Source organism: Convolutriloba macropyga, chromosome 15, assembly GCF_964194025.1.
Source record: "Convolutriloba macropyga chromosome 15, txConMacr16.3, whole genome shotgun sequence".
Lineage (NCBI taxonomy): Eukaryota > Metazoa > Xenacoelomorpha > Acoela > Convolutidae > Convolutriloba > Convolutriloba macropyga.
The window spans coordinates 36,486,302-36,508,437 of record NC_134482.1 but is presented as its reverse complement, the minus strand read 5'-3'; the positions used below and the strand labels follow the sequence as shown (position 1 = coordinate 36,508,437).

Sequence of the window (22,136 nt, the reverse complement as noted above, 5' to 3'; positions counted from 1 at the left end):
CCGCCTTGTTATTTTCTTTTTTGTTGCCCAGTCTTTCAGTCCAGTAATAACAGAATTTGACGGCTCGTCATTTTGACTGAACCATGTTTTGCTCAGGCATAGAATATCTGGCTCAGATTCAAGAAAAAATATTAAAGCTTCTAAGTCCGAGAAATGTGTTTTGAGAGACCGTACGTTTATTTGAAGAAAATTTAAAATATGCTTAGAATAGAGGATTTTTGAACCAAAAAATTGTTGGATAATAGAAAGTTTGATACCCTGGGTCAAATTGCATACGTGAGTGAAAACTTTGTTTTTTTGTAGTTTTGTTTTAATTTTTCTAAAGTGTTAAAATTTTTAAGGTGTGAGTTTTGTTAAACAGGCCTTTTATTATGGAATTTTTCATTTCTATTTTTTTTTGCGTATGCCGGGGTTGTTTTGTTGGACAGTTTTGTTTCAAAACACTTATTAACCGTTTCAGAACAATATTGTACCAGTTCACTCTCTTCGCTCAGAATCCCCAAAACAAAAAATAGAGTTGTTGCTCGGTCTTTGCTATTGCATAAAAAAATCGCAGCCAAGCTGAAAACATACCATTTGTTTCACTCGCAGTAGAATAAATAGGGGTCTTTTACTTTTATGCATGAGTGCATTTCATTTTTAAACTTTCTTGTATAGGTGTGTTTTTTAAGCTAAATTTCTTTTTGTAATAAACATTTTTAATAGAAAACAGGAGTCTTATTGCTAATTCGAAATTGTGACGAGGCAACAATTAGAAACGTTACTAAGCTCTAATTTCATATCTATACATTAGGATTAATAAAATTAGTTTTAGAAATTTCGAATCAATAGAAAGTTTTGAAATCGATCCAGTCCAAACCTACAAACAATTTTTTTCATAAAGACGCAACCCTTTTCAACGCCAAATTTTTGACTTCGACGCACTGCTCTTAATTCTGAAACATTACATGAAACGATGTCTAATTCAGTTCTATCTGCAATTTTCTATTTTATCGCGCCCATCATTGATTTAATTTTTTTTTCAGGTTTCCTAGAGTTTTTGTTCATTCGTGAATTTTGATACTGAATTGATACTTGATGACATCCTTATTACATAAATAGCTAATTCAATGTAGTCTATGTTTTTCTTATTTTTAGTATGGTTTTCTTAAGGCAGTTTCGTCATTACTTGTCTGGTCATTACAAACTATGCTTAATGGTTAACTCAATCTGGTCTTTGTTTTTTTCTTCTTTTTTTAGTACAACTGGTTTTAAAGCAGCTTTTGGTTATTAGTTGTCTTGTCATTATCAAACTATCTATCGACAGTTTATTTACATCCAAGCCATAGTTCTTTACTGTTATTTACTAAAATCTCCGGTTAATAAAGCTTTCAATTGTTTTCAACATCTGGCGTCGCTATTGATGTGAAACGTCACCGAAAATTACAAAGAATACAATGTTGTGACTACTTTTTAGAAGCACATTTCAATGCGTTTTAGCACATCGGTATTATTCTTGCTGACAAACCACGTGATGGAAAATACCAGCTATAAATATTTTATTGACCGCTTGAACAAAAATGTGTTCAATACAAATACGTGATGAAACAGCGAAAAAATGTTTTCACTGAATAATAACGCTGTTTTATACCTTCAATTGAAAGAAAAACGAGTCTGCACAAATTTTCATGAAAACACCTGGCCTGGTTTGAATAAATAAAATATTGACATTCATTAATATGACGGACGTGTAATTTACTACTATAAAATGTCGCAACATATTGCTACAGAAATCGCGTTAATTTAAAAAATTGTTTTTTTTGTTGGCGGGGGATCCACAGCCTATCAGTCACGTGTTCCCATATGTTGCGCGAACAGAAACTTTAGTTATTAGACAGTGTTGGGGGGGGGGGGGGTGAGGGAGGGTGGTGGCGGTGAGTGTCCATATTCTATCTGTCTATCAATTATTTCGAATTTTTATAAAAACTGAAATGAAGGTACCCGGGTTGGGCCCACAGTGAATCCCATCGATGAATCATAGAAATTTCATAAAGAGTCCATCGATGGGACATCGATGGTTCATTACCACTTTTCCTCTGATCATAGAAAATCCATCGAGATGGAATTTGAAAATTTCAATCACATGCATTTAACTTTGAGGTCTTTAAAATGCAAAACAATAACAATTGATTCATTTTTCAATGTCATGCCTCAATGAACATACTCATGATTTCAGTTAGAGGGGGGGGGGGGGGTACAAACAAAAGGCTTTACCTGTCATTTATTTTAATGTATTATAGCCAAAAGCCATAGGTAGAATAACCTGCCGGCTTTATATTAAATATTATTTTCTCCAACCATTCTCATAATTTTGAGACTTTCGATTATCGTACTGTAATAAAATTAGCATTTTATCTAATGGCTTGGTCGTAAAAAACACAAAAAGATTATAACACAAACTTTTATTTATCATTTAACCTCTCAAAATAACTCAAATAACATAAACAACTTAAGATTTGAAAAATGTTAACAAATCTAAACTTTGATCAGTTTAGAATACACGGCTGGCGTTGCTTATGGTATATAAGCTTACGCGTCAATCAATAAAAAGAACAAAAAGTTGTTCTTATGCTCAATTAAACTAAATTGATACCAGAATTAAAAGTATTTCTTGTGATGTAAATAATTTTTTTATTGTTTGTCTGCATTTCATGTAAAAAAAAAATGACGAAATCAATGATCCGTGTACAACAGCAGTCCGAATTCGAGAAAAAAAAAGTTTAATTCGAATTATCAAAAAGCGCAGAAGTTTTGTCGACCTTTTTTACTAGAACTATAAATTAGATTGCAGTTTCTTGAACGTAGTTTACATTTAAGTTCTTTGATGTAAAGGTTATATAACGCACTCAATGTTTCGAGAAATAATGTTTACTTTTGACATGTTTCGTTTGATTAAAGAAATGTGAAAAAATTTTGGATTTTACTGGAGAGCTATTTTTCAAGAACTTGTCAATCAGTGGCGAGCCTGGATTGATAGCTTGTAAGTGAGAGGCATAAATTTGCAAAGCTTGCAAGCTGAATGTTTAATTTTTAAAAAAAAAGCCTGTACCTTTCACATTACAAAGACTCAAAAATTCACTAGTTAACTTGAAAGAGCTGGTAGATCAAGTGTCCAGTTAACGCGTAATTTTTTTCAGGAAAAAATTGCAAACGTTTTTAGACAATGACGATCCATTCTCAAATCACTAACTTCTAAATTTGTAGATAGTCAATTTTACTCTCCTGTTTAAACCCCGAGTGTAAATCAGTAAGGGGCAAACCTAAATCCGTTCGCAAAACAGTACTGACTCGCAGACTTATTTATGTAACCTTTTTGGCTTGTCAGACACTGACTCACGGCTCATTTTACAATTGTCAGACATAAGTAAACTCTTTTCATTGACAAAAATATCCATGTCCCGGGCTTGAACAATGAGTTTCTAGTTTCGAAGAGTTCTAATTTCTGTGTTTTTTAGCTGGTAACATATCCTTGAAAAAAGTGAATTTTGAATGGCAAGCAAATTATAATACAAATGACACTTGCGATTTAAAGTTTTCATTACTCATTTGATAGCTACGGGCCAACTTCTGAGGAAAACGGAAAACTTTTTGTTGAAGGCGTAGCGTCATTTGTTTTCAATTTTTTTTTTGAAAATGGAGAGGTAAATAAAATACAGACGGACTCATGTATAGAGTGTTCTGAAGTATCACTACGACGCAGAGGTATACCCCAAAATTTTCGCCTTAGTAAAATTGGCTCGAAAATTAGATACATACAATGAACGAAATTAGGAGATATCTTTTGTATCTTACTTTTCGCAAAAGGTATTCCAACAATTTTGCGAAACAAAAGAACATTCGGAACGAAAAGTAGGTTACAAGTCTCGTAGCACGTTTCCGCTCAATTTAAGTATATATTATTCGCGCGCATTCTAAATACATGCAACCACAAAAATTTATTTTTTTCTGAAAAATCCCTACCACATCAAAGGTTTTATAAATCCCTACCACATCAAAGGTTTTAATGTGGGACTGGCCAATTTTAGTAATTAGCAAAAAATAGTACTAATAAGTAGTAATAAGCAGTAATAAAGTACTATAAGTAGTAATAAAGTTGTAATAAAGTACTACTAGTAGTAATAAGTTAGGCTTAATTGAATAAGTACTAATTAAGTTAGGTTTAATTGGAGATTATATGCGAAATCGAGCTACATTACGTGCATAAAATCAATAGATAAATGGAGCAGATGCGTGATACAAGCCGTGCAAAACATAGGTTATAAAGTTTGTACTTGTATTTCGCGGCTAGGATTAGGACACTTTTGCGAACACGGGATTCTAATTTCCCTTCCATTTTGCCGGTTTCTGCTAAAGTAGCTATTTTCCGCAATATTGTTCCACTTTCAATGTATTAACATAGTGAAAACGAACACGAGATATACGCATCGGGCATATCTGCCCGTGACGATTTGGGTATACCTCTGCGTCGTAATGATGTAAGAACAGGACGCAAAAAGAAAAAAGTTTTCAAGATCATAACTGAAATTTTATCTCTTTCTTCAACCCATATTCTATATGAATTTCAAATGTTTATTTTGACTCAATTCAACTGACAAAATTTTGTAGCGAAAAAGTATAGAACAAGGCAAGAGAAGCTCTCTTTCCTTTAGAAGATTAACACACAATCTAGCCCACTGTAAATAAAACGAAAACGAAAGTAGCAAAAATATTTTAGTTTCTAATCAACGTTTCCCCATGTTTTGTAATTTTATCTGTCGAGAGTCATTCTTCCGGAGATATTCGGTTACAAAAATGTTTGACCTGAAATCTCCTTAAAAATTGCAGATTTAAAGGATCACTTTTTTAGATCAATTTTTTTCACATTTTTGTAGATATGCAATTAAAGCCTTCCATACCATCCCTTCCATACAAATTAGTACTGGGCAAATGTAAATCCGTCCGCCGAAGAGCACTGATTCAAAGACCTATTATGTAACTTTTCGGGTTGTCAAACTCTGACCACGTCTGATTTTAAAATTGTGAGACTTACGTCAACCCTCTCGCAGAGACTAAAACTATCCATGTCATTGGACATCACAACTCGAAGAGCTCTAGAAAATTATGGAAGGGGAGCACATTATAAAACAAGTGAAACGCTGTTCAGTACCGAATTACACTTGGAGTTTGCTAGGGGCTGATTTCTGAGGACAACGACAATCCTTCAAACTAAATGGAGCTCAACATTTTATGAGCACTAATGCAATCCATTTAATTGAAAACTATTTTGTCTATAATCTGTTTTGTATAGGTTTTCCAAAGCTATTTGCAACTTCACCTAATTGCTAATTGATCAAACTAATTGAAATAGATGATAAATGTTTTAATTCATGACCCGGGCCTAGGTGTCAACGCAAAATTATGTAAGATTGGAGGTAAAGGTGTTGAATTTACTAAAACTCCATGCTCGAGAGTAGATCTTAAATAAATTCAACACTTGCGTTGAATTAAGCGTAAACCTGACATAATTTTGCAATGAATTTAGCGTAGATCTTACCTATTTTTGCATTGAATTTAGCGTACATCTTACATAATTTTGCGGTAAATATTAGCGTAGATCTTACATGAAATTGTGTTGACTGCAGCATAGATCTTACGTAATTTTGGGTTGAGTTTCGCTGAATTTAGCGCAGATCTTACATAATTTTCCTTTGAATTTAGCGTAGATCTTACATAATTTTGCGTTGAAATTGGCCTTCACCTTAAAGATTTGTTCGTTGAATTTAGCGCTGAGCTTACAAAAATTTGTGTTAAATTTAGTCTTGGCCTTTGATAATTTTTCGTTGAAATAAGCTTTGATCTTGCGTATTTTTAAGTTTCTGCGACTAGGTCTTAGTGATTTTGCGTTGAATTTAGGGTAGATCTTATAGAATTTTGCGTTGTGTTCAGCGTAGATCTCACATAGTTTTTTGTTGATTTTGTGAATTTGGCGTAGATCTTGCATAAATTTGCTTTGAGTTTAGCGTGTTTCTTACATAAACTTTCCTTGAATTTAGTGTAGATCTTACATATGCTTGCGTTGAAATTTAGAGTTGAACATACGTAAATTTTTGTTGAAATTGGCGTAGATCTTACTCACATTTGCGTTAAATTAGCGTTGATCATACAGAAATTTGAGTTGAACTTAGCGTTGATTCTGCATAATTTTGCTTTAAAGTGGGCTTTGATCATGCATAATTTTGAGTTTCTGCGCTCAGATCATACCAAAACTTAAGTTGAGTTTAGCACAGATCTTACATCATTTTGTGTTGAAATTAGCGTAGATATTACATAATTTTGAGTTGAATTTAGCGTAAATCTTTTTCAATTTTGCGTTGACCTTATCGTAATTTTTACATAATTTAGCAATGACTTTAGTGCTGACATTAGCGTTGAACACACCATTGTTGACTGCACCTGATTTTCCGTTGAAGATGGCCTAGATCTTGCATGATTTTGCGTTGATTTTAGCGTTGTTCGTAGTTATATTTCCTTGAAATTAGCGTTGACCCTACATAATTTTGTGTTGAAATAAGTTTTAATCTTGCAAAAATTTGGGATTCTGACGGTAGATATTACACAATTTTGCGTTTAATTTAGCGGTGACTTTACATAAAACTTGGATACTAGGTATGGGCTTGTGCTTCTATATATATATATATATATATATATATATATATATATATATGCGTGTGTATGTGGGGGGAGTTATATAGTTTGTGGAGGACGGTCTATTTGGCTATTTGGATGCGTTGCGGGAGATGTTAGAGTTAGATTACTGTTTTTAAAGTCTCAAAAATATTTTTTCGTCAAGTTTGTGATAGGTGCGACGAAAACTTGTTTCAAACTCAAATTTTAATTTCCTAAAACTCAATATTTTTCTATAGAATCCCAAATTGTGTTAAGTGAAACTAATAAATACTAATTTTGTGTAAACACAACGCTAAAAAACGCAAAATTAAATAAAATAAAAGCATAGAAAACGCAAAATTATGTAAGATCTACGCATAGAAACATTAAAATCATGGAGAACGTTATGTTACAGTCAAATTTATAAAATTTGCAGTTCCATAGAAATTTGAGGTTTTTTGGCACAGTTGCAGAGGAGGCGCGAGTATGCAGGATGTGAATTGTTCGAGTTTCATTGCTCTACGCCATAATTTATATCTTCGCTAAGTATAACGCGAAGCTATTTGAGATCTTCGCTATGTTAGACGCAAATTGATGTAAGATCTACGCTTAGAAGAGCAGAATTTTACAAGATGTGTGGTAACTAGCGTTGAAAAGTCAGAAGCTTCCAGGCTATTGTCTTATTTGATTTTTGGGTGAAAATCAGTTTTTGCTTCTAAAATAAATGCATTAAAAGCAAAATACTGTGCAAAATTACAGTAAATTTTTCAATTTGTACCTGTAAATGCAAAATATGTTAAATTATTTTAGCAAATTTTCTTGTTTTAGAGAAAAGAAGAGTTTTTGTCCACAATTCTGTTGCTTATTTGAACTACAGACGGGGGCTATGAGGTACTGCCATAGTGTTATTTGTCTTTTGTACTCTAGAATGTTGTGAGGCAATAAGTTTATAGGCTGAATTCGGAATAGAGTGCCCTGAAACATGTATGACTAGGTAAGAAAAGATTAAAATTTTCTAGATCTTTTGCTATTTTTTCCGAGAAAAGCAAAGATTTTTTTCTCTCATTGATTTTTCTATTTGAAATTGAAATTGTTATGATTTATTTTTATTTCGTTCAACCGACAAAATTCCGTACCACAAGTTATCTCACAAGGCAAATTAAGCTGTTATTCCTTTTAAAGCATGATCTAAACGAGAGTAATTAAAATTTAAACAAAAGTAGCTCAAAAAGAGATAGGCTAATTAGTTGTAGAGTAGTTAAGACGTGAGATAGTTTAGACAACTTTATAATTTTCAAGCAACCACTCATTTTATCCACAAATTGATTTTTTCTGACAAATTTATGACAGATGCACCAAACTCTCGTTTAAAACTCAAGTTTTAATCGTTTAAAACTCAATAGTTGTCTTCAAAACCCCAACATTTTGCAAGGTGTAGCTTATAAGTACTGAATTGTGGTAATAACTACGCATAGAAATGCAAATTCAGCTTAGAAATGAAAAATTACGCTGAGAAAACGCAAAATTATGTAAGATCTACGCACAGAAATTTCAACATGATGTGCATCCTGATATTGCAGCCTAATTTATAGCGAGTGCGGTTCTGTAGGAAATTAAGGTTCTGTAGCACAGTGATAAAAGAGGCACGAGTATGCAGAAGACGTGTTGTTCGAGTTTCATACGCAGCAGTTAACGCTTTGATTTTTTGTATGTAACATCTACACTAAATTCATTGCAAAAATCTGTAAGATCTACGACTAGAAACGCAAAATTATGTGAGTTAAGTAGTAACTAGCAATGGCATGTCGGAAACGGAAAATTCTTTCCAATTCTCTTGCATGATATTGCATTGGATGCGTTGATTTTAAGCCTCTGAAATCGACGCATTCGATCCAAATATATGTATAAAAATTAAGGTGAAATTTTTGAATTGTCATCGCTAGTTGCCGCTTATCTTACATAATTTCAGCAAATTTCTGTATTCTAAAATCTTTTGAGGCAATTAAGTAATGGGTTGACTAGTGATTAGAGTGCCTCAAAACATGTAAGACTAAGTAAGAAAAGGTTAAAATTTTCTAGATTTATTTCATTTTTTTCGGGTAAAACAATGTTTTGTCCCATCTATATTTCTATCTGAAATTGCAATGATATATTTTGAATCCGTTCAACTGACAAAATTCCGTAGAAAATGTATCACAAGGCAAAAAAAACTGTTATTCCTTTTAAAGCATGATCTAAACGAGAGTAGATAAAATTTAAACAAATGTAGCTCAAAAAGAGATAGGCCAATTAGTTGTAAAGAAGTTAAGATCTGAGATATTTTGGACAACTTCATAGTTTTTGACGCAATCACCCATTTTATCGCATGTCTGATGTTTCGATCATTCTAGAGCCAATCGCAAGAAGATATTGAGTTATGTTTATTAAGATATAATTCAAGATATAACGCATGGACAAAAACAATGGTTCTAAATTTCGTTGAATTAGATTCTATGGATTTCTATTGAACACAAAGCAATTATAAGTCTCAATCAGAAACAAAAACAGATATAGAAAAAGGTCACATATAAAACTACTTCCAAAAAACAAAAGAGAGCATCTGAATTTCTCCTAATTTTCATCTGAAAGCTCTATTTTTCCTATCATATAATTTAAAGAAAACACTGCAGGCTGTTGCATGTTTTTATATGCATGTATTTCACATATTATATGATGAAAAACTTGAATACAAAACACTGTACTGATCATTTGTTTTAAAGTTAAAACCTGAAAAAGAAAAAAAAATGAAATTTTCTATTTTCAAAGTTACCAGAACCAATACGAATGTTCAATTTTTGACAAACTGTTATAGCTCTGAGAGCAAAAACTTTTTCAATAGTTGTTCCTTGAGGAGAATTAAAGTGCATTTGAAATATTTCAGAAAGCTACTTATTGTGTTTGATAAATGAGTTTTATGATTAATTACGATTTTATGAGGTCTAATTTGTCACTATTGAAACAGTTTTTACGACAAATGCATGTATAAAATGTTCAATTTAGTTCTTTGATATCACAAACTCTATGTCAAATTTCAACATCTACGTAGTTTTAGACTAAATTCAAATTTTTTTTTATTTTTCCAGTTTGTTTATTTCTTAGACAAATATAGTTCAAATAAAGTGAAAGAGTTCACTTAGAAAGTAGGCGTGAAATATTCAGGTCAAAAAGTTTTCAGCACGAAACCATTTTTTTTCTGATATAAAAAGGATCTTTTCCGTGTGTGCTCCCCAAGCTAAGCGGGTGCATATAATTTGCGCCCCAAATAATGTGGGGGAGGGGGTGAATATCGTACTGGGGGCACAAACGGAAAAGATTTAAGAAAATAGAGAAAAATTTTTCCAGGCCATCTGATCTTTTTATTTTCAAAATAATTGAGTTCATCTAATTAAAATTCATATAATTGAGTTCATACTATTTATTCAAAAGGTTTATCAACAAACTTGTAATTGATGCTGTCAGTTATCAAACAAAAAACATTTGGCGTTTTACATCAATGGTTTATGGGGCTTACCAATTTTGTTGTATTATAATACGACCAATACCGTGACCCAGTTGTGGGGAACTATTTAAACAAAATATTATCATATCCCAAAGATTTCATGTTTTCACAATACTTTTTTCAGCCACAACCGGATCCTTCTGCGACCCTCTGAGAGGTGACGAAATTGAGAACTTGTACTCTGGAAATGCAGATGACAACCCATGCAACTGTAGCAGTACATCGGATACCAGCACTTGTTCATGTATCACTACATACTTGCCCAAACATGATGACAATACCAGGTAAACAATACTTGGAATATATCTGTTAACATATCATGCATAAGTATGAGACGTTTGTTTTTTTTAGTATACAACCCAGTCACATGGGAAATGAGTATAGCCCAGGGCTTAAAATTGAACCCCAGCGAACGTTTCGAAGGTCAAATTTCAAATTATAAATTAACACTCAAAAATCGGAATATGGCTGTTCATACGCCTAGAGGTTTTTGAACGTTAGCTTTCTCTTCCATATTTTGAAAGTCACCATATAAGATGTTTTTATGACAGTTCACGCTTGGAATATCTTTTGCTTATTCGATAAACGAAAAATCCTTAAAATCCTTTTGCATTGTTTTCTACCTTCGTTTTTGTCTAAAATGTTAGCGGTGCCATTTTTGAATTGTTAGATACCAAATACTGGGCAGTTTGTTCAAAACATCATTAGGAGAGACTATTGCTTGACTCAAACGATCAAAATTGCCCCATTAGACTATCACTTAACCGGAAAAGTTAACCTGTTAAATTATTATATTTTCTTCGGCCATCACTGTTTAAAATATGGGAATGGGGAAAATGTCAAATCAGAAGCATTATTATTCAGATAATGATGAATGAAAACGTAAACTTTATGTGTTTTGTAATGTTTTGGAAAAAAATTGTACTTCGTGTGATAATTGGCTTTTGAGTGCCCTGAATTTTTTTTCAACTTTTACTTATTGTAGAAATGGAATTTCAATCTTAAAAAATCTTCAGAAATTTAAGAAAACTTAAGAAAATATAGCAATGTAATAACCTTGGGTTATTTCTCAAAAGTTTCGAATTAAATTGTTATGGAAGAATAATGGCTAAGTAAGTTAGATCTGTTTAAGCATTCTATTGAACAAACATTGATTTTGATTAGTAACGACAGTTCTGACTTTGTTTAAACTTAACGGATTTTGAATCTCTAATAAAACTTAAGATTTCTCAGCTCAAAATAGAGGTTACTTACCGAATTGGGGGTAATTTTATTTCAACCATGTGATTTTTTGGGACTTTTTCGCATAAGATTAGTTCATAAACAGCAATCGCACTTGAATATCTCTCTATTTTTTATTTGAGCAGAGTTTATACACCGTTTGATTTTTGTTGATTTTCAGAGCTTCATTTCAATTTCATTTTGTAAGTGAAGTCTCTCCTTTTTTTGGTCAGACAGAGAGTTCGTAGATAGATTTCGGCTTCTTTTTTGATATCATTTTCTCAGTAGGCGTAAGTACTAGAAGTTAGCTGGTGCAAGTCAACTTTTTCTAAGTATAGGAGTTTTTCTTTATAAGTTAGTTAGGGCAGAACGTCTTTAACAGAATTAAAGTCACCTAGAGGGCTAACTTAGAGAAAAACAATAATCAGGCATTATTTTTAAAAGTTGTTGGAATCTAGAGGCTAAGGCCCCCGAACCACTTTAGCTGACTTTTCAATTCTACATCTAAAATAAAAACTAGTTTTTGCCGACCAAAGTACCAATTCTGCGATACATCTTCTTTAGGAATCTCCTATTTACTTAATAGTTATTACCTATTAGTGGAGTGATCTCTTTGGAACCATATATATTTTTCAGAGTAGCTATGTTGTATTCTGAACTCAGGACTAACTTTAACTGCAAGATATTCTACATACATAGACATTATAAAAGACTGCTAACTTACTAGAGACTTTATTCCTAACTAAATCAAAGCTGGTATCAATCAAAGTGTATTTTCGAGAATTTAACTTTGCCCTTTTCTAATTCACTATTCGATCTCTGAGCTTACACCAATTCTATCAAATAACCCTTGGAACTTTGAAAAATCGAAACGAGGGAAAGAGTTTCATAGCGGAAAACAACAAAGACTGTACAACAGGAAAGTGATTTTATAATCAAGAATTTTGGTCGATAAAATTTACTCCACAGAAAACGTTCATAACAAAAGCGGTCGAAGATTCGCCCTTTGGATAACCATGCACGGACATCTATCGTTTTTTTGGCGGTTAATCAATCGAGGACTGTTATAAACAGGGAACATAGGCTTTTGCTATGATGAAACATTCGATTATTCAACTGGTTTACAAGGAGAAAGAAGAGAATTAACAAATTAACGCTTAGTTAGGAGAATTCCTATACAGTAAAAGAAATTTTAAATTTTTTTTGCACCTCACGATCTGTTCCGAAAGTTCTGAAAATTTATTGGCAAACTTATTATATCCTAAAGTTCCAATCAAAAACTCTCGATTCCCATCTCTGTAACCAATGTAAAATTTAAAATTCAGCAAAGGTGGTTTGGGTGCCTTAGCCTCTAAATTCCAGCAAGTTTTGTAAATAATTCCTAAGTATGGTTTTTCTCTAAGTTAGCCCTCTAGGCGACTAAAATTTGGCACAATCCTATACTTAGAAAAAGTTAACATACACCAGCTAACTTCTAGTACTTACGCCTACTGTGAAAATTATATCAAAAGACAAGCCGAAATCTGACTACGAACTCTCTGTCTTATCAACAGAAAGGAGAGACTTCACTTACAAAATTAAATTGAAAAGAAACTCTGAAAATCTACAAAAAGTAAGCGGTATATATACTCCGCAAAAGTAAAGAATTGAGATATAATCAAGTCCGATTTCTTTTTATAAACTAATCTTATGCGAAAGTGCCAAAAAATCACATGGTTGAATTAAGTTTATCCTCTAATTTGAGCTGAGAAATGTAAAGTTTCATTAAAGGCTCTAAATCCGTTAAATTTAGACAAAATCAGAACCGTCATTACTAATCAAAATCAATATTTGTTCAATAAAACGCTTATACAGTTCTACAGTTCTAACTTACTTAGTCATTATTGTTTAAAGCAAAACTTGTACGAACAGAAAAAATCCTAAAATAAACATGAAAAATGATGAGGATCGCATGAATTTAAAAAACAATGTAGTCAGAAAAATCGGCAAATAAGTGGTATTTTGTATTCAATGCAGGAATACTCTTGTCCTGCTTTACTCTGAAGCAGTAAGCAATATTATCTCAAACCACCTTAGGGTCTTTCCTTTTATACCCGCCTAGCTTAGTGGTCAGATAACCTATAGCCCCCCAAGCATTGTAAATATACTATAACCTTAAATCTCTGACAAGTTGTTAATTTTTCTCGCAAGATTCTTGTAAAATTTTAAAATTACCACCAAACTATCCCCAAAAAAGATACAGGGGTTGGAGTGTAATTTGTTTTAGAGGTAAAACTATATTTTGGCTTTTATTAGAAGGCTAATGGGGTAATGCGGGCATTTTTTCAATTTAGTCCCCAAAGTTATCCCCCCAAAAAGATAATTTCAATGAAGCTCATGATTAGAAAACAAACACTTCTTGTGTTCAGATGTGTGGACATAGTCTGTGATCCAGATTTGGCAGCGACTGACGGAACCACAGGAGTGTGCAAGTGCACAGACTCTGATGACCTACAGACATGCAGATGCAGAGCCGGATACCGAGCAGATGACCGAGTACGATGCACGCGTAAGTATATTTAAATCAATCCATCAACTTGATTAAAACTTATTTTTTCTGTTTGGCAGCCGGGAGTAGCATCAGGCCGTTGCTTTCTGTTTTGAGCTACCCTTTTATTATTCCCACTTTTCAGACTGTTCATTTCATTTGCAGTATGAACTTTGGGAACATTCATCTTTGTTGATATGATTACAGTTCAATAACGGAGGGGGAGGGTCAGTAGTAGTGAAAATGCCGGTATTTTAACGGGGGGGGACCTGTCCCCCCCCGTTAAAATACCGGCATGGCCTTTTTTAGGTATCCTTTTCGAAAACTTGTAAAATTTCTCGAAAATTTAGTTTCTCGAGGTTGGGAAAGACTTGTAATTTTTTTGAGAGTTTGGTATTGTGAGAGTGGTGGAACTTGTAAAATTTTTGGAAAAAAATTTTGGTGGGGTGAATGAGTGAAACTTGTAAAATTTTTCGAAAATTTTTCGAAAATTTTATTTTTCGTGGTTGACAAAGACTTGTAATTTTTTTGTAAAATTGGTGTTGTGAGAGTGTTGGAACTTGTAAAATTTTTGGAAAAAAGTTGGTGTGGTGAATGAGTGAAACTTGTAAAATTTTTCGAAAATTTTGAAATTTTTTTAAAAATTCTGAATCCTTTTTCTAGTCTAATGAGACTAATGAAGGACTGAAAAGCGAAAGTGACTAACCTGATGGAATACTGAGGTGAGGGAAGAAAAAAGATAGTTTAAAATTGATAAGTTTCTGTTCCAATGTAAGAAATTTAATAGTTTTGCGAGTCTGAGACCGCACAAGTGGTATTAATTTTATGGGTTTTATTGCCCATATGTTTGAATTAACAAGCAAGTGCGAAGTAATGAAATTGGAAGTTTGTTGAATTTCAAGCCTGGAGAAAAGTTTTAAGTAGAGTTTCGAACTGAAAATAGCGCATGAGAATGAATAGGGGACAAAATATCGTGAAAATTGACTGAAAAATAGAAGAAATTGGGGTTTAAAATTTGTCTGAAAAATGGTTAAAAAAGTGATTTTATCGCTTCATTACTGTGTCGGGAAATGCTTTATATGGGGGTCTAATGAATTTTGGTGAAATTACGGGTTGAAAATAGTTTGAATGGAGCGCTTAAGGTGTATTTTCGAAGCCATTTTGCGTCAAAAACAGACAAAATTTTGAAAAAAAGTGCAAAAATTGCTGTTTTTTGGTAGTAAAAAGTTAAAAAAAATTGTTTTTCGCCGCCAATAAGCATTTTTATACAATTTAAAAACGGTTAAAATATGGTACGAGGAATACTGTCAAGAAATCGGGTTTATATTAAATCTTATTTAGTGATAATTTGTAACTACATTTTTCGTATTTTTTGATGAAAAAAGGCCCAAAATGTGCAGAAATTGTTAATTTTTGAGGTAAGAATGTAGAATAAAATGTTCTATGCTAGTTGTAAGGGAGTGGGCAACAAAGTTTTATAAGGTGAAAGTTTGCTCGAACAATTAATAAAGAGTAATTGGGTGTTGTTTGCATGTTACTTTTCGTTAAATTTTTGTTATTTCTTGGCATTTTTTGACAAAAAAGTGAAAAAATCGATGTTTCTTGGCCGTAGAATGTATAATAAAGTAATGGTTCTTAGTTTAACTGCAATTTGCAATGAAATTTTGTCATTTAACAGCTTGGCGAAACAAATGATAGTGATTAATTGGGTGCTGAATATATGTTTTTTTTGTTACTTATTATGTTTTTAGTTAAAACTATCGCTATTTTGGTAACCAATTGTTCTTAGAGAACAGTCGGCTAAAATAGCTGACGTCCAATTGTACACTTCTCAGTGTGCAAGGTCATTTTAATTATTTGCGCTGAAATTGTGAATAAAAAAGTGTGAGAGATTAAGAACAAAAAGGAAATGATTTGGGCAATTTTGCCGGCGATTAACACATTTATGTATCTACAAAGACTTCTTTGAAGTGTTCATGTATGACTTCACTACATGGTAGACAAAACTTGGGTGTGGCAACCATAAAACTAGGCTGAGTTTGAGTTTGAGTTCTATTTTTAGCTTATCTGTGCAATCGACCTTGTAAAGCCAAAGTGAGGAACAGTGGTCTTATATAGTTTTATTGGTAGTTCATTTTCTTTAGTATTCCATTGAAAGCAAGCCGTGTTTCCTAAATTTCTCTTACTGAGTGTTGATACCATTAAAAGCGTATTTCTTGTCCACAACGGAAACAAGGTTATGACTGAAACATTTTCTTTTCACGATAATAGTGACTTTTACCACGAAATTTCGTGCTCTAGCAAACGACTTGTTGTTGCTTCAGTGAAAATATACGAAACAACGGGAACATATATAACTCTACGACTCTTCAAAAAAGACTCCGAGGAATTTCGTTTCAACCAAAGAATAACTCTGTCAGCTGCTGAATTCGATCTTCTCGGCCAGAAAATAAAAACCATTCAAGATCTATCGTCTCCAGGAACTGCAAAGAAAAATAAACGAAGGCAGCGAACTGGTTGTGAAAGTGATCTCGATGAACGAGCTCAGTACGAAGGTGGAAGAGCAAAAAAATCACGACAAAAAATTACACATAAAGCAAGTGAAAGTGACAAGGAAAATTAATTAGCAAAATGGTGGAGGCAATGGTTGAGCGCACGCCGGAATATTTTCGTCAGTTTGCGAAACAATATCGTTACTTTATATGTCAAAGCGAACCTATATTTGACCATACAGTAACAAAGAACTTTGCCTACAGCTTGCATTTGAATGATGATTTTTGTAAAGTACCTGGATTTCATTATCATGTTATTGCCTCCAATGATCAACTTCCTGATTCTTTCAAGTCTTCAGCATCCAAACCATTCATTATACCTTGTCTCTTCACCTGTTTCAAACTACTTATTAAAACTAATGTGACAAATACAGTTTTTCGTGGAGAAATAATGAAGAAAATTGACGAAGCGGTGAACTACAACGAGCAACACCAATTGAACTTTGCAATCTCTAAGCGAAAACTACCTAACGTTGATTGTGTTTTTACTAATAATGTTCAAACTCAAACTGACTTTTTGCCTAATTGTACGATTGATAGATTCTATAGTATTTATAATGGTGGTCTATACGGTGAGCTTTCCAAAATACTTGATATATTAAATAGTGGCTATGGTTGTTTGCATGTTGACAATAGTTTCATTTTGATAAACTTTAATATGGAATCGAAATCTTCTAATTAATACTTGTGTTCTCTGTTGTCTTTGAGGAAAGAATTGAGCAAAAAAACGTTAATTAAAAAATGTTAGAGCATATGATTAGCAAAGCGTAGCAAATCATTATCGTTCATATTCAACAATAAAGGATATTCGTAACCAAACATCACATGCGCAATATAAATGCAAAAAAGTCCACAGAGTTTTGAGTTTTGATTCTGAACTGGCTTAAGTTTGAGTACTTGGGTTACTTCGTTGTAAAACTGTACCAGACGGGAATACAATATTTGGTAGTTTTGTATCGGGATTCCAAGCGGGTCAGCCAAATAAACTTTGTTTTCGTGAAACAAAATAACCATCCAATGACTTCCTTCATATTGAGCTGGTGAAGCATTAACTATAATGAAGCCTTCTCTTGTTAGTTTTGGGAAATTGTCCGCTGCAAAAACTCCGTAAAAACAATATTTTAAATGAATACATTTTCCCAACAAATAGCGTATTTCATCACTATCCATCGGTGGGGTAGGTGATAATTGAGTTTTTTGCCACCTTTCGTTCCGAATTAACGTAAAACGTTGAACTTCTTTCGCCCAGAAATAAAATTTCTACGTTGGCCGCCAATGCTCCGTCAAATGTAAGTTGAACCGAAATTGAGCAATTTGTAAGTTCTGGATGAATGAAATCATGAGACGCCTCTTGCGTTGAAGTTAAATCAAAAGCTAGAATAAAATGATTGGGATAATTGTCCAGAGTTATGCCATGCCCACCTTTGTCAAGAAAATCCAAGGCTTCCAGAGTATTGAAGTAAATGCGGTGGTTAAAAGTTGTTGAGACCGGAGTTCCAACAATAGGTTGACCATTTCTATAAACAACAATTTGGCTCAAATTGAATTTCTGGTAGTGAAAAGGATTAGTGCGATTAGTTCCGAGGTATGCTTGATTTGTTGCCATTGCAATGATCATACGTCGTACAGGCTCTTTCGCGAAAATATCTTCATGGCTCCAACTTCTTATTCCAGTTGTAGCTAAAAAAGTTCGTGGCAATACTTCTGTATAGCGATACACGGCAGGTGTTTTTAGTAGAGTTTTTTCAATTGCCGTCAAAACATGATCCGCTATTGTCATTTTTCTAACGTAGAGATTAGCTTCAATTATTTTAACTTTGTAATGTTTGTTTGACTCTGAAATTACAGCAAAATCATTTGTAGACCTTCTAAATGAAATTCTCAGAGTAACACCACTAAGCAGGTGTTTATCACAAGTTAAAATATCACTCGCCGGTTTTCCAATAAAATAGTTTTCCTGGGAATTAGCAACAAGAGCTTTTCTGGCCGCTACGTCGTCCGCGCGACCGTCGGTACCATCAATTTTAGCTGGCTCATCCTCGTAATAATATCCCTGACAAGCTAACCATGTGTTTTTTGCAGTTGTTCCCGAAGAAAATTCCGTTTCAATGAATGCTTTGTGCGCATAATTTCCATTTGTGTTGGAAATTTTAACACCGTTAGCAGATACAGTGCATTCTGAAAATAAAGAATGTAATGCGTTGTTGCTAAAGTATGGTGCATCTGTATTTGTAGCGTCAGTTCCTGTCCTTAAATCGCCGTCATTGTTTCGGGAGATTTTGCATTTAATTTCAAGGAGAAATTTTTGTAAATCTATGAAATTGTTCCTATCGCCCAAAACTTCAAACTCAAGCATTGGACCGTCCGGGGAATATGATGGTCCGACTTTTTGAGTAAAAGCATTGTCAAAAGTAATAAGCAGAGGCTGTTTTTCGAATAAATTAAGTGTGGTGTGTGTTGCCTCTGCCGGCAGTAAATTAGTAATCATTTTGAACTTTAGAAAAGAAATTTGACCGACTTCTCGTCAAAGGCTTTTTCTTACGAATGCCTTGTTTTGGCTTTTCACCGTTAGTTTTTAATTTACGCATTCTTCCTGTTTTTGATCCACCCACTTGTTTCCTTACAGTCTTTTGCACAGTCGATTTTATTGCTTGTTTTGGAGACTTTTTCTTTGTAACAACCTCTACCAACTCAGGAGCTGCTTGAACAATTAATTCACGTCCAATCTTTTTGGCTACAGGCCAAAGAAACTTTCTTGCAATCGGTAATGCGGCTCTGCCAATACCTGCTGCTAAAGCCCCAAAACCACTTCCTCGTTGGCGATAGTGTCCTGAAAAGTATGGTGATACCGATTGCTGTTGATAGTAGGCTTCCATTTAGTCGAATTTTTTAAAATTTAAAGTCAAAATAACCTTTCCTGTTCCAGCGAATGGAACTAATTGTCCGGTTTCTGTCCGCAATTGAATTTCAATTGACTGAAAATTTTTTGATAATAACTTTTTGTATTCCAAGTTGCTGAAGACAATTCTGTGTGTTGGCTCTATTTCGCAGGGGCTACCGTTTTTCAGGCGTTGTTTTGAATCAATGACTCGAATAAGAGGAGCTTTAGTATCACCTACGTATTGATACTCAATTATGTTAACATAAATAAAAATCAGTTGCTTCCCTGCAGACAAATCAAAAGGATAATCACCAACAAAAGTTTTTTCTTCGTCTTCTGCCATGGTCAGATTTTCAAAAGTGTCCAACATCTTGTATCCAATATGATAACCAGACCCATCATGAATACCGTTGAAACCTAGGATGCTTGGAATTTCGTTATCCGGAAAAGTAATTCCTTCGTTTTTACCGAAAAAGAGGAACAAAACTCCATTGATTTTGTTAAATTGAAAGTCAAAATGAGGCAATCCGGTAGCTGTTTTTAAGGATCTCAAAAGATGGTCACGGTTTTCATAAGAACCAGTTCCAATAATAGCTCGCTCTCCTCAGTATGGTCTGGAGACAGCATCAAATGGAATACTTTTCTCATAAAACTTAAGGCCTTCAGAGGAAAATATCTTCAAATCACTCTTGTTCACTTGATTTATTTTTGCTGGGAAGATAATTTCACTTAGTGCAACTCGCCAATCCCCTTCCAAATTAATTTCTTCATTGAAATAGTTTTTGAAAGAAGACAAGGTGTTTTGAGGAAAAATATTCATAGAGGCTGATGAAACTAAGTGAACGGTGAATTCATTCATGTTTTGTTATTTCACTACTGTTGTCTCTAACTTTGACCAACTCTAATTCATAAAATTTTCCTTTGACTGGCTCTTGGGATGCGTCAATGAGACTATAAGTAGGGGGATTTGTTGTAGGTATGTCGTAAATCTCAAAAACTTCGTTGGTAAATGTTTGCTTGTATCCTTTTCTAAAAGGAAGATCCGCTTTTGATATTCGCACAAAGTCCCCAACGTAAAACTTTGGTCGGCGAACTAGTTTTGTTGAATCCCTAAAAATTAATGATATCAAGTAAGGAACGTCTTTCTTTGTCACTTTATTCGGCGCCAATTTCGTTACTCTGTTGACTCTAGAGTTAATGGTTTGTACAAAGCTCTGCAATTGATTAATATACGAGTATGTCCATTTGTCCTCTAAATACTTGTATATCAAATTTTTGAGCGAACGTATATTTCTTTCCGCAAATGCTGATTTTTTCTCGCTGAAAGTTTTGTAAACTTCAATATCATTTTTCTGACAAAGAGTGCTGAATGATCCCTTAAATTCTGTACCAGCATCTACCCACACTTTTTTAGGTCGCTTGTTCTTTATCATTTTCTTAAACGCATCTGCTGTAGTTGTGGCATACTTTGATTTTAAGGGTTCAACTCGTAGATAACGTGAGAGACAGTCTACCGCAACCAACAAATATTTTACATCTTTGTTCTCTTTTGCTAATTTATCCACATAAGCCAGGTCTAGCGACCAAATTTCGTTTATGTCATAAGCAATAACTTTCAGTGTTGGAAATTTTTTTCTATATTTCCTATGCTTTGTGTGGGCATTTTTACCCTCTAGAAACAATTTCACTTTACTTGGTTTCAATTTTGTGCTTTTTTGTAAATTTTTTATGCTTCCGTATGCTGCGGGACCTTTCGTATATTTTAACTCAAGCAATTTTTTCTCATTCGTCGAAAGACTCCCAGTCCTTCTCCTCTTGCTGAGTTCTGTCTTCCTTTGAGGTTTCGAAACCACTTCCGGCTTCTGAGGATTCCTCTGTAAGTAATTGGCTGGTTTCTTTGTGCTTGATTCTTTTTGGCGCAAAGGTTTTCTTTTTCTTTTTTTGTTTGGTAACTCTTTGAGTTCTTTTCCGGATCGCAATTTTAGCATTATTGTTGATCACCAAGTCTTCTTTAATGTTTAAAGCCTCTAAAATCTTGAAATAATCTGGATTATTTATTTTTTTAGTTGGTTGCTGCAAATCATAGAGAAAAATAGGGACATTTACTCCTGTCGCGGTTCCGTCAACAATGAAATTTTCATTTTCGTCTATAACAACTTCTTTTGATTTTTTAATGAGGTTAACTATTTTTTCCGTCCTGGTAAATTTTGCTGGCGCTAGCATGTTGAGATTTCGAAGAATTTTGTCTGTATGTTCTTTTGACAACTCAGTAGGATCAGTTGTTTCCCTTGTATCCAAAATTTCTTGGTTCTCTTTGTCAGTGTTTTCATTTGGTCGCATACGGTTCAAAAACGAAAATTGAGCACCTCTATGCTGAACTCTGGGATCATTTAGAATTTGTGAGGAATATGGTTGCTCCTTCATAAACTGATTTTTGGGAATCAAAATAAACTCTTCAGCAGTTGACATTGCTTAACTCAAATGGATGAAACAAAATTTAATAATGAGTTGAATTAGTTCGAAACCGGTTTTTGTTAGTAAAAGTGCTCGCCGTTTATCCATTGATGACTTTTTCTTGAGAACGCCTTCAAATATGTGTCTGTAATTTTCTAAGTCTCTTACTTTCACTCTAACATGGCCCAGTAAAACATTGTGAAGACATTCACACAAAACCAGTATGGCATCACTATCACAACTACGCAAATATTTCCTTAACTGTTTTGGCTGCAAAAG

At 33.7% G+C, this 22,136-nt stretch overlaps 1 protein-coding gene across 1 annotated transcript in view; it reads left to right on the top strand.

The window, feature by feature from the left end:
• Positions 1 to 22,136, top strand: part of LOC142354172 (uncharacterized) — a 104,428-nt gene that overhangs the window by 55,187 nt on the left and 27,105 nt on the right. Inside the window, exons 16-17 of the mRNA XM_075406433.1 lie at positions 10,347 to 10,506; positions 13,852 to 13,991. Of these exons, the coding sequence (XP_075262548.1) occupies positions 10,347 to 10,506; positions 13,852 to 13,991 (300 nt within the window). The remainder of the gene's footprint in view (positions 1 to 10,346; positions 10,507 to 13,851; positions 13,992 to 22,136) is intronic.